The sequence below is a fragment of the Globicephala melas genome, chromosome 9 (genome assembly GCF_963455315.2).
Source record: "Globicephala melas chromosome 9, mGloMel1.2, whole genome shotgun sequence".
Classification (NCBI taxonomy): domain Eukaryota; kingdom Metazoa; phylum Chordata; class Mammalia; order Artiodactyla; family Delphinidae; genus Globicephala; species Globicephala melas.
The window spans coordinates 23,809,034-23,821,951 of NC_083322.1; the positions used below are offsets into that span (position 1 = coordinate 23,809,034).

The following is a 12,918-nucleotide window of genomic DNA, read 5'->3' on the forward strand; positions in this document are numbered from 1 at the left end:
ACCTGGGAGCCAGAGAATGAGAAACAACTCAAAGTTTGATCTTTTTATTTAAACTGTTTTGATTAACAGGTAACAACTCTTGCCAACTCCATAGTGAAGTTAATCAAGAAAAAAATTTTAATCTATTAGAGGAATGATGAACCTCGTTTTCATTGATTCCCCAGAGGGCAAGAGAGGGGGAGTTGAAGACGGTTCCACCAGAGAGGCCTCCCAAAGACCATGTGACTCGACGCAGACCCATACAGCAAGAGAAAACAACAGGAGGATGAGATGGAACCCTGTGGAGGATAGGGATAATTCACACACTTTGGAATGTGAAATACACTGAAAAATCTGCTTTGAAATAATCCTGAAAGAGGCCATCTCATCTGTCTCTTCCTTCTCTTTCCCCTGGAATGAGTAGTTTGAGAAAAGCTATTCGAGAATCGATCTCTTTTTTTTTTTTTTTTTTTTTTTGCGGTACGCGGGCCTCCCACTGTTGTGGCCTCTCCCGTGTGGAGCACAGGCTCCGACGCGCAGGCTCAGCGGCCATGGCTCACGGGCCCAGCCGCTCCGTGGCATGTGGGATCTTCCCGGGCCGGGGCACGAACCCGTGTCCCCTGCGTGGGCAGGCGGACTCGCAACCATTGCGCCACCAGTGAAGCCCCAGACATAGTTTAGATTGGGTCGTTTAGACACAGTTTAGATAAGATCATTAATTCTGCAGCATCTCTACAAGCTGAACAAAGCCTAAGACCTCTCACGAGGGAGGCAATGAATTACTAGAGGAGCTCTCCTAGCAACCTTTCCTTAACTGACCCACATGTTCTACGATCTCCCCAAAACCCAGAGGCTGATACCAGTTAGTGACTGAGGACCACTCTAACACACCTGTGCACTTCTATCCCAATCTGTTTCTGTCCCCAGATTTATACTGGTCATTTTTATTATGTACTTCACTAAGTTTTATATCAATAATTGAAATATGAGTACCAAAAGAAAGTGTCTTTATGAAACATTGTTTTAAAAGGTTTAATAAGAGGAATGGCTTTTAAATGGCTGCAACATGTGCAAAAATCAGAGCAGGAAAACTATAACAGATGAGGGGGATGTAAATCACAAAGATCTAGGATTCCATAATTAGTGTTTTTAAGTCATCATTCCATAGAGAAAGTTATGCAACTCACAGTGGGTCCTTGCTGCCCATATATCAAAGATTTGGAGATATAAATACCTTTTTGTGTTTAAAATGGAATTAAGGGGTTTCCCTGGTGGCACAGTGGTTGAGAGTCCGCCTGCCGATGCAGGGGATGCGGGTTCGTGCCGCGGTCCGAGAGGATTCCACATGCCGTGGAGCAGCTGGGCCCGTGAGCCATGGCCACTGAGCCTGCGCGTCCGGAGCCTGTGCTCCGCAACGGGAGAGGCCACAACGGTGAGTGGCCCGCGTACCGCAAAAAAAATAAAAATAAAAATAAAAAAATGGAACTAAAACATTTGGGATTAAAAAAATTAAATCCCCTGCTCTAGCCAATGTTTCTGAATAACCATTAAAAGCAGATAGAAGGATTTCGGTATAATTCTAAATATAAGCTGAGTATTTTGGACATTATTATTAATACCTCAACTCTCCTACAGTATTATTTGGAATGATTTAAGTAGAGAAGATTCAAGAAAAAATGAAAACAAAATCAAGGCCATGGGAAAACAAAGAGAAGCCATGAGGAAGACTTGAACATCAGAAGCATGCTACCAGGAAGACTTTCTAGAGATGCCCTATCTTTGGCACTGACCTTCCAATAACCAAATAAACAAGGAAAACTATCAGATACAAGGTTTTTTTTTTTTTTGATATTTATCAGATTAAAATAAACCTGTAGCTCAGAAGAAACAGCTGTCCCAGGTAATGAAACATCTAAGTACTCCCAGTTTTATTTCATAAAGGGACACTGTGCGATACAGTAAACAATCACTCACAGGTTTATCGAACTCCTACCAACTGCTGAATACTGAGACTACAGCAGAGAATAAGCAAGACAAAAATCCCTATCTTCAGGGAGCTTACTATCTGGTGAAGTTCGGTCTCAAAAATATTAGTACATCCCCACATTTCTCCCAGTTACCGCCCAGCAGTTTACACATAAAGTCTAGTTTAGTAGAAACAAATCTATGAGGAAACTCAACGCACCCACGGTACCCTGCCAAGCCGGTCTAATCCGAGGTAGATACCTTGGTAAATAATGCAAAAGTAATTACTTACGATCTAATTACAAGAACTGGGAGATAGAAAGGTCAATGTTAACGCCCCATAGAACATTTCCAGAATATCTAATTTTAAGCAGTGTAAATTTATTTTGAAAATATACTTCAATGGTAACCAAGTGAAAAAAAGAAAGAATTCTCTCTAATGGGTCATTAGAAAAACGCAAATAGAAGCCAAAATAGAAGCCAAAAATAAAAAGATGTGCATTTTGACAGCAGTGGTGTTGTTTTAACCAGTAAGTAGATAGAAGGAGCAGTTATCGGAGAGGACTCCTTGTATGTGGCAGCGTAAATCTTAATCTAGGGGAATACTAACTTTCCAGCTTTCCACAGGAGGAAGGCATGCATCAAGCTCCTAAGAATTGGTGACAAATTGGTAATAATTGTTGTTGCAAGTCATACAGATGGAAGAATGAGCAAAATATTTCTTAGTTTCCCCCATTACAAAAATATTATCTAATTTCTCAAGAACCTGCTTCTAAAAATAACCTGATGCCTGTGATGATATTAAGGTAATGATATCAAAAGCCTATATTCAGTTCCTCTCGGCAAAAGTGAAGTCTCCGATTGCTGCGTGAACATCAACAACATTAATACCTATAGGAGCCGCAACAGTAGCTAAAAATACCTGTTTCCAAAAGTGACAACACGAATGGGGGCAGGGGGAGCGGGGCGACGGATGGGAGAAGCTCCTGTTTGGCAGGAGAGCTTCTGGAAAGTAAGTTAGCCACCAGATCCTCTTTCTTTCAGGGGCATGCTATAGCTTACAGAGAGGTGTTTCTCCCAATGGGCTTCACTGTACTTTCAACAAAACAATCCTTGTTTTGATGAGAAGCCTATCCTTTTCTTCCCCTCCACCATGCCCTCTTTTAAAAGAAAAGAAAAATACCAGTTTGGTAACAAACACCATTTAAGATTGTGAAATAGAGAAGGAGACAATTAGCATGCTGGTGTCTTTTACACAGGGTAAGAATTGCTCCTGGGGACTGACTGATTGTTTTAGTATTTATTGTGGAAGCACGGCCCAGCAGGCTTCCTACTGCCCCCATCAGATAGCTCCTTGGAAGGCTGTTCCTCAACAGAGCTCCCAAAAGACTTTGGAATGTAACCAGGGTAAGGCCAGCGGAGTAGAAGAGGGAGACCCTGTCATCTACTGATTACATACATCTATACAAAGAAAAGGTCCAATTAACCTCTCTTCTCTTTCTGGCCTACAATTAAACTAATATGCAGAGAATCTTTCTAATTTTGCACAGTACCTAAGGGCCCGACTGACACTCAATAAACGGCATTATTAATAGTAATAATGAGTGCTACATAGTGCCAAGCACACAGAGCCCAATAAGTCTTAAATAATGACAATAATGAAAGTATATGATTAACTAATGAGCGATTATGCAGTACTTTGCAAACGAAGTGCTACACAGGCACATAACAATTATAAGCCACTGAGTTAAGAGTAACAGAAAGCAAATCAGGACAAAGGGAGGAGAGACTTGAATGAGGAGAGAACTCTCAGCTATGGCTGAGTTGCTACCAGCCAGAACACTCACATTCCTCCAATGGTTACAGTGGCACAGGTACGCTCTGAAAAGGCAGGCACCGTCTCTGTGGCTGGGCTGGCCGGTCTAATGTAGTCCACAGTCACGTTGACCTGAAAATAAAGAATCAAGGTAGACCACTGTAAAGTAATTACACTCCAATAAAGATGTTAAAAAAAAAAAGCATCAAGGTAGTTAAGGCTGAGAATTTGCAACACAGCTCACTAGCAGCCCCCTGTGCCAGCACAACTGTGAAAGCTGACCTCACTCACAGTATGACTTTGTGGGTCTAAGATTTTAAAAAACAACCGAAAGAGAGCTGAACCACACATGGGGAGAAAATATCTGCAAAAAGCCATCTCTAATAGAGGACTGTAATCCAAAATATAGGAAGAACTCTTAAATCCCGACCATAAGAAAATGAAAAACCCAATTTTAAAGTGGGCAAAAGACCTGGATATCTTACCAAGGAAGACATACAGATGACAAGCATATGGAAAAGATGTTCCACACATGTCACTGGGGAAATGCAAACTGAAACAACTATGAGCTACCACGACGCATCTATCAGAATAGCCAAAATCCAAAACACTGACCACAGATGCAGGTGAGGATAGGGAACAAAAGGAATTCTCGTTCAGTTACTGGGAATACAACACAGTACAGCCACTCTGAGAGATGGTTTTGGATAGAACAAACTTTTACCATACATCCCGACAGTAAAAAACTTGAGTCCACACAAAAATCTGTATGTGGATGTTTTTGGCAGCTTTATATATAGATGCCAAAACTTGGAAGCAACCAAAGTGCTCTTCAGTAAGTGAGTGAATAAACTGTGGTTCATGAACACAACTGCATATTATTCAGCCCTTAAAAAGAAATGAGCTGTCGAGCCACGAAAAGACATGGGGGAATCTGAAATACATATTACTAAGAGAAAGAAGCCAATCGAAAAGCTATATATTGTATGATTCCAACTGTGACGTTCTGGAAAAGGCAAAAACACGAAGACAGTAAAAAGATCACTGCCAGGGGTTAGCAGGACGAGACAGGATGAACAGCTGTGAGGGCAGGATTTTGACAGCAGTGAAACTATTCTGTATAGAAGTATAATGATGGATACATGTCATTACACATTTGTCAAAATCCATACAATGTAGAACACCCAGAGTGAACCCTAGTGAACTATGGACTCCGGATGATGCTGTGTCCATGTAGGCTCACCAATTATAATAAATGTACCACGCTGGAGTGGGATTGTTGATGGCAGAGGAGGAAGTACGTGGGGGGCAGGGGGGAGAGATACAGGAATTCTCTGTACTTTCTGTTCAATTTTGCTTTGAGCCTAAAAGATGCTGTGAACCTAAAGGATGACTGATATCAAGAGAGAAGGAAAAATGGCTGAACCTTTAAGGCCTTACATAAATTATACTCCACAGAGAAGAGATTTGGAACATTCCTGGAGGACTCCTAGACATTATGGTAAAGCAGTTCTCTAACCTTTTCAGACTCCTTTGAAAATCTGCTCAAAAATATGAATGAATGCCTCTACAGAAAAACTGCATGTCGTTTCAGCCCGCCATAAGTTCTCAAGGCCTGTGTTAAGAACTGTCAAGAAGAACAAACAAGATGGCAGTCACAGAGATTCTTGGGGCGGGTTTCACAATATGTGAATCAAAATGATGCAGCTAACTACACCCGATACCAACAGAGTTGGAGTTAGGAAATTGGGGGTGGGGGGTGGGGGATGGACTGGACCGGAAGAACCTTTAATACTAGGTTAATCCTAGTATATACTAAACATATGGATATGGACACACTGAGCGATGCTTTTTCTTTACAAAACCTTTCAAGAGGACGTGTGTGTGTCAAAAGAAAGTTGTAAAAAAAAAAATAAATAAAAGAAAGTGGTATGTGGTATCCCTTAGCAAACACACAGGGTCTGTATTATAGCATTAAGGCAAATGCTTGGCTTTGGTCATGGCCGAGGTTACATACCTGTTACATACCTGTACTGAGGAGTCAAGCACCCTCAAGCCAACCCCATGATCTGATAGTCCAGAATTGCCTTTCCTAACTACGACTTTAGTTCCCACCGGTCAGCTTAGAGACGGCACGTTGTACAAGCATCAAGTTCAGCCACACTGCTGGTGAGCAGCATCAAAATCCTTTCAAACTGCCTGTTGCTCCAAAAACCATTTTATAAATGAATATGGAAATTTCCAGAAGGACAGCTGCCTCCAAATTCTGACTGTCAGATCACTCACTTGAACGCTCCATCTAATCATGTTTTAAAAGCAACAAGGAGCCACATCAGGGAGAAAAGCCAATTAAGGGCTGAAAGTAAGGTAAATCTTTCTCATGAGAAGTACTATCACCATACAACAACACAGAAAGAAGAAAATAGAAAGAGGACTCCTTAGGTCAGATGTCTACACTGACACTACTGCTCAGCCGTATCATCTTCCTAAAGCTAAGGAGATGGATAAATGTGAGGAATGTGAACAGCCCAGGAGCGGGGGTAGGGCTGAAAAACTAGGACCTCCAACAAAGAGGTTTTCATAGTTTCCCTGTAGGCATCTGGCCAGAGTTATTACAGGCCAAAGACAGGGCAAGGAATGGGAGGTCTACACACACAGAAGCAAGGCTGACTCAAATCCCTGGGAAGGAAGGAGTCCTCTGCATGTTGTCTGTACTGACCCACCCTGGAACTCTCCTCTGGGAAGGCCTGATAACTAACCTACGGAAGCAGAAGAGGGCCGGGAAAGCACGTAGACACCTGTTGAAGTTCTGGCAAAAATCACACAGGAAATCAGTGTTGTACAGGAGCTAAACCTCAAGGGCGCCCGTACCATAGGATGTGAAGTAACTCAGGGCCAAGTTTAAAAAGGGCACAGACACAGGGTATGGTCCAATTTGGGGCATTCGAGGGGCAAGTCAAAAATTTGTGGAGATGTTCACCTGTTTTTGTGTTTTCACCCAATCCATCTAGTAACAAACTCAAGCCCTCAATTCCACTACCAGGGAGAAAAATTCATCCCTGCTTAAAAATAAACTCAGTGAATCTCAAGACTACCTTGCACCTGCCAATGACAAGCCTCCTCCTCAGCAGACAGGAGTGGGACAGCAGCTCATCAGCACAAGTACACGGCACAGAGTAACATTAGCTCTCTACCCAGAGAGCAGCTATTCGTCTAGGAAAGCCACTTGAGTAGCGCTGGTGGTGGTGGTGATGGGGGTAATGGTAATAAACAAAAATGAACCCTTAGCATCTCATCTTCCAGGCCAAAAGGTATGCTATCCCCAAGCTGTCTTTAAAGAAAATCAATGGGAAGACCCCCCTCCCAAAAATCTTTCATCTTCAATAACCAAAAGAACCAGTAACTACATTCTACATTCACCTGCCAATTAGTTTTTTCCTCTATCTAGAGAAAGAACTGAAAGTCAAGAGATTAAAGAGCTCATTGGAGAGGTAACATTATTAAAGAAATTCTCAAATATAAATGAGGCCCTGAGAATAGTCCACAGCCAAGACACACACCTGCAGACAGCTATGACAAACCAGGAATTAGAGTCAATGTGTAATTGGCATTTATGTCCCCCTCCTGGGGATTCTGAGATCTGTTCTCCTGCCTTGGAGTTTTTCATCTCTAGATACGCATCCCTGACTTGTCAATCACTTTTGGAAAAGAGCAGTTTCAATTAAAACTGCAAATCTTAGCAAAATCTTCATCTGAATAGTGGATAACCTGAATTTTGTGCTTGGGGGTAATTACATAAGGAATGGCATGAGTTGAAAAGAAGTAATGGGTTAATGCAAATGTGTCCTTCATTTTTCCAGCAAAGATACTCCTGGAACACTGGGTATGCAGGAATTTACATGTACAGGACACAGGGCAGGGCCTGATCCCTCTTTACAGCAAGGACCACAAGGAGTCCAGCGCTCCCTGCTGGTTCCACCTGTCATTCTCTTATTGAATGAGTCACACACCACATCTTTGGGCCTCACTTTTCTCACGTAATTCACCTGGTAAATGAGAGCACCAGACTACAACTTTAGAGCATCACTGAACTCTAGAATTCTACAAAATAACTTAGCCAGACATGGTGTGCTATGTAGTGTTTTCTTAGACCGGTGTAATTCCTACCTTACATTTACTACTATGAACTAGTACAGATAAGAGTGTAAGTGCCAGGAGAGGGAAAAAAACATGCCTTTTATTCACGGAAACTGCCATGATAGGGCCTGTACGGTAGGAGCATACACAGTGAATATTTGTTTCATGAATGGATACGTGTAATCAGGAACCCTTTCAGACATAAAATTCTGGAGGATACTTTTGAAATGAGGTGGTTAGGCATTTTGAGGACCACTTAGTCAAGCTGTTAACCATTCTATTTCATATATTAATTTAAAGCATGAAGGAGGGAAGACGTATATTGAAATTGGGATAATGCTTTAGATTAAGAAAAATATAATTTCCTGTATTATTTCTCAAAGAGGTTCTCAAAGACAAGATAGGGTAGCAGGTAATCTGATTCCTCCTTGGTGCATTAGATTGTGGAATATTCCTTGAAAACAATTTCAAGGACCCTTCGGAGGAACTAAGATGAGAACTTAAAACCAAATTTGTATCCCAATCTCTTATAAAGTCTGGAAACAGTTTAGTACAACAGAATACACTTGGGCCACACCTAAGGAATTCGGACAATCTACGGATACTCTTCACGTAACTAATCGTTCACTAGAAAGGGTGACAAACCACCAGAGAACTTCATAGACATTATGATGCTGATGATAATGAAATGACAAAATCTGAATGCCTAAGCATAAAAGATACATAAGATTTCCAGGCCACAGTCTGAGTTTAGGCTGTTATGTGAGGTTATTTTGCATAATTACTATATAATCCCACCCACTATTCCATGTGGCCAATCATAAATTCACAAAGGGCTGTTCAAAACAATACCCTGGCTTAAGAAAAAAGCTCTCGTATGGCCCGTCATTCTCATGACAGAAACAGAAAACACATCATCTGGGCAAGTCTGGCTAAGGCAGTCGGGAGACAAAAGTAAGTGGAACAAAATATTTTACGCAGCTTAGATAAGAGCATGGACTCTGGGAGCTGCCAGACTGCAGGCTTTGGTTACCAGCAATTCTACATATGAGCTGTGAGAACCTGGAAAAGTTACCTCACTTCCGTGCTTCAGTTTAACATGGATAACTCTACCTATCTCACTGTTAGAAGAAGAAGTGCATTAATATACATGAGGCATTTAGAGCAGGGCCTGACTCATACGAAGCTGTGTCAGTTATTTTTAGACAAACATATACTGATTTTCTTGGGGAGAGCCTGGCACAGAGTAGGTGATAAGTATCTGCGAGATAAATACATAAATACACGCATACATACATACATGCATAAATAAGATGCATGTTGACTTTAAATCATTAGGCAGAAACACTCAATTAAATATACTTTTCCCCTTAAGGAGTCACAGCAAACAGGAGTACGTACCTCATACATATTTCATCCCAACTTACAGATAAATATGGGTTATTTTAAAGAATGATACACTATTTAGTACTTATTTAGACACTTTCCAGATTAATTTTGCAGGTACTAGTTGGGGAGATTTTATTTACCAAAGATAACTGAAGTAGAGTGTGGGGAATCATCTCAACTAATAGGTTAACTAGAGGAATTTGGGGAGGACACTCCTTGCCTTACAAAATCAGGAAGACAAGGAACAGAGAGCAACCAAGTTTCCATTTGCTGTGGGCATAATAGGACAATACTTAATTTATGCATTCTTGACCTTTTACTGCTAACAAGCAACGTAGGTAATCATTCTAAAAATGTGAGATACCTTTTTTTTTTTTAAATTTGAAACACAGTTCAGTCACCCGTTCATCTAGATATAGGATGAGCTTCAAAACAAAATTGCCAAGGAGCCTCTTGGTCCTGCTTCTGGGCACACTGACCTCCCAGGTGAGCCACCTATTCAGACATAAGCTAAACTCTCATAAAACGATGTCAAACGTACCCTGTGCTGTCTAGGAGGCAACAACAATAAGAGCCACAAATGAGAGCAACATATGCACACTGACATTTTCTAGCAGCGACATTAAAAAAAGAAACAGATAAAATTACTTTTTTTTTTTTCTTTTCACGGTACGCGGGCCTGTCACTGTTGTGGCCTCTCCCGTTGCGGCCATGGCTCACGGGCCCAGCCGCTCCGCGGCATGTGAGATCTTCCCGGACCGGGGCACGAAACCGTGTCCCCTGCATCGGCAGGCGGACTCTCAACCACTGCGCCACCAGGGAAGCCCTAAAATTACTTTTAATAGTATTTTTGATTTAACTCAAAATATCCAAAACATTATCATATCAACATATAACCAATATTATTTTTAAAGTATTGGGGGTTTTTTTTCTTTCTTTCACTGACAAAGTCTTTGAAATCTGATGTGTGTTGTGCAGGAACAACACATCTCAGTCTGGACCAGCAATACTTCAAATGCACAATAGCCACACACAGCTGTGGTGGCGATACTGGACTGTACATGCCCAGACTGTCCATTAAGGGACCAGAGTCTTAGCCTCAATCCTCTATTACACGATCCTACCTTTTGTGGTTATACCTTTCTCTAGTTTCTATGGGGAACTTTTGTTATCTTCTATTTTAAGATTCCTTGTAAATACTCTTAAACCAAGTATGAAAAAACATGGTATAAAAAATGTTTATCATTCATTTTCTTACTTAAAAAATCTATTCTTTAACTAGACTAGAAAGGCAAGCTATTTATGTAACTTTCAGTTCCAGAAAACAATTTCAGGGGTGAGAATAAATGTGCACACAAAGGGAAAAAAATTCCTCTAATTTGTAACTATCGTTGTAAAATATATTCTGTTCAATATCTGATGAAGATACTTTTTCAGCGACTTCTCTACCAACTCAATGGTTGGACTTAATCATTGAGTTGCTGACGTAAGTCTAGAATTCTTCACCTTGGTGTTTGAAATGTACTCTAATGGTAACTATAAACTCACATTAAAGAAATATCTGCTTTTGTAATTATGATCAATGCTTCTGTTGAGTATTGGTATTATTAGAAAGAAAATGAGCAATTGGTAGATGTGAACTGTTTATGTTTATGTTCAGCACAATCAAAAGCTGAAATCTGGGCTTCCCTGGTGGCACAGTGGTTGAGAATCTGCCTGCCAATGCAGGGGACGCAGGTTCGAGCCCTGGTCTGGGAGGATCCCACATGCCTCGGAGGAACTGGGCCCATGAGCCACAACTACTGAGCCTGCGGGGTCTGGAGCCTGTGCTCCACAACAAGAGAGGCCGCGACAGTGAGAGGTCCGCGCACCGCGATGAAGAGTGGCCCCCGCTTGCCACAACTAGAGAAAGCCCTCGCACAGAAACGAAGACCCAATACAGCCATAAATAAATAAAAAGCTGAAATCTCTGTGTCCCATTAGGACATCGTTTAGCTCTGGCATGTCTTAAATTAGAAGAACTTTTACAGATACACTGACAAAAAATTATATATCTACACTGCAAAGAGAAGGAGACAAACCAATGATCCTTTCCTACCTCTCCAAGCCACAGCCTAGATGTATTCAGTAACACCCTCTTCAAAATCATTGTAATTAGGTGTTAAGGCTGTTTATTCACATGTATTTATGTTGCTCTCTCTGATCTACAATCACCCTTTCCCCCTCCCCCCTCCCCCCCCCCCCCGCAAAGTCAGGACTATTTTGAGCACATTTCATTTTCATCAATGGAATGTTAACCTCTACTGCTTCCCAACCTCCATGAGCAGAGTCAAGGAGCTTTCTTATTTGATGCATTTCTGACAAAATGAACCCATTACTCCCCACCCCCTTGTCGGATGGGCAAATGCATTTATCTGTTTTGAAAGGAAAGGTAAAATCCAGCTTCATACGGGGCCTATGGAGATGCTAAGAGTCTCTACCTGACATTAGGCATTCATTTAAGTGGACATCACTACTCCCCGAGAAACACTCAGTTTGGTAAATATTTAATTAGAAGCATACACAGGCATGAGATCCACAAGTAAATGTGAAAACATTTTATATAAAGAGCCATTAGAGCTGGGCAAAGATTTCTAGAAGTAGTGATAACACCCTGACCAAAACATAACATTAAAATGGTTGGAAACATGATGCATAGTTTATGTATGAGGTAGATAACAAGCACATATAAAATAATCAGGGAAATGAAGTTCTGACCATTGAAAATATTTCAAGTAAACCTGATGAGGATCAAAGACAAATAGAAACCACTATGTGAGAGTAACCTTGCAGCTGCAAGCATTTTCATTAATCCTCTTAAGTCCTTATAAACCTACAGATATATCTAAAAAGTGTAACCTGTTTGCATTAGTGCTCCACCCTCTATATTACTCATTACTGCATTATGGTTTAACTCATCTCAATACCTAATTTTAATACCACAGTGTCTGTACCAAAGAATGCCAAAGGCCCCCCAAAACACTACTGGAAACTGTCCCACAGGTTCCCTGCATGTCTCTTCTTACTTCTCCTCAGAGCCACCACCTCCACTGCTTTCCTCTGGAGGATGAAGGTTGAGTGTGGGTCATTTTTCTCCTCTATACAAGTGTCAGTCATGGTCATCTGGGTCCAAAGTTTCCCAGGTCAGCAGCAGTCAGGGGAAATTAAATCACTCCACCCAGAGCTCTCCCTGGAGGAGGTCCAGCCACACAAGCAGCACAAATACATGGATACTCATGCCTTTGTGTAGAATACACACAATGTCAGCCAGTCTCGAAAATAACAGCTGTAATAAAGCTAAGATGAGAGGCTCAGGGATATGAAGAACGGGGATTTGCTTAATGGCATCTAAGAAGTATTACTGGAGGAAAAAGGATGCTTTTAAGACATGGATAAAAACAAAAAGGTTAAATTACATTTTCTCTACAAACATAATATGTGCCAGTCTACAAAGGAAAAGGCCACTCAACAAAAGGCCAAACTGGGAAACCAAAGCAATAAAAGTGGGAGCTAAAGTAGTCACGCAGCCAAGAGTTCCAATCAATTCCTATTGCTCCGGGGGTTAGGTATTGCAAAGTCAGTACAGAAAAGCC

At 41.3% G+C, this 12,918-nt stretch overlaps 1 protein-coding gene across 1 annotated transcript in view; it reads right to left on the bottom strand.

Annotated features, from left to right (window-relative positions):
- The window catches only part of SND1 (staphylococcal nuclease and tudor domain containing 1), a 419,451-nt gene that overhangs the window by 217,582 nt on the left and 188,951 nt on the right, over positions 1-12,918 (bottom strand). The window contains exon 12 of the mRNA XM_030853699.3: positions 3,792-3,892. Coding sequence (XP_030709559.1) covers positions 3,792-3,892 — 101 coding nt within the window. The remainder of the gene's footprint in view (positions 1-3,791; positions 3,893-12,918) is intronic.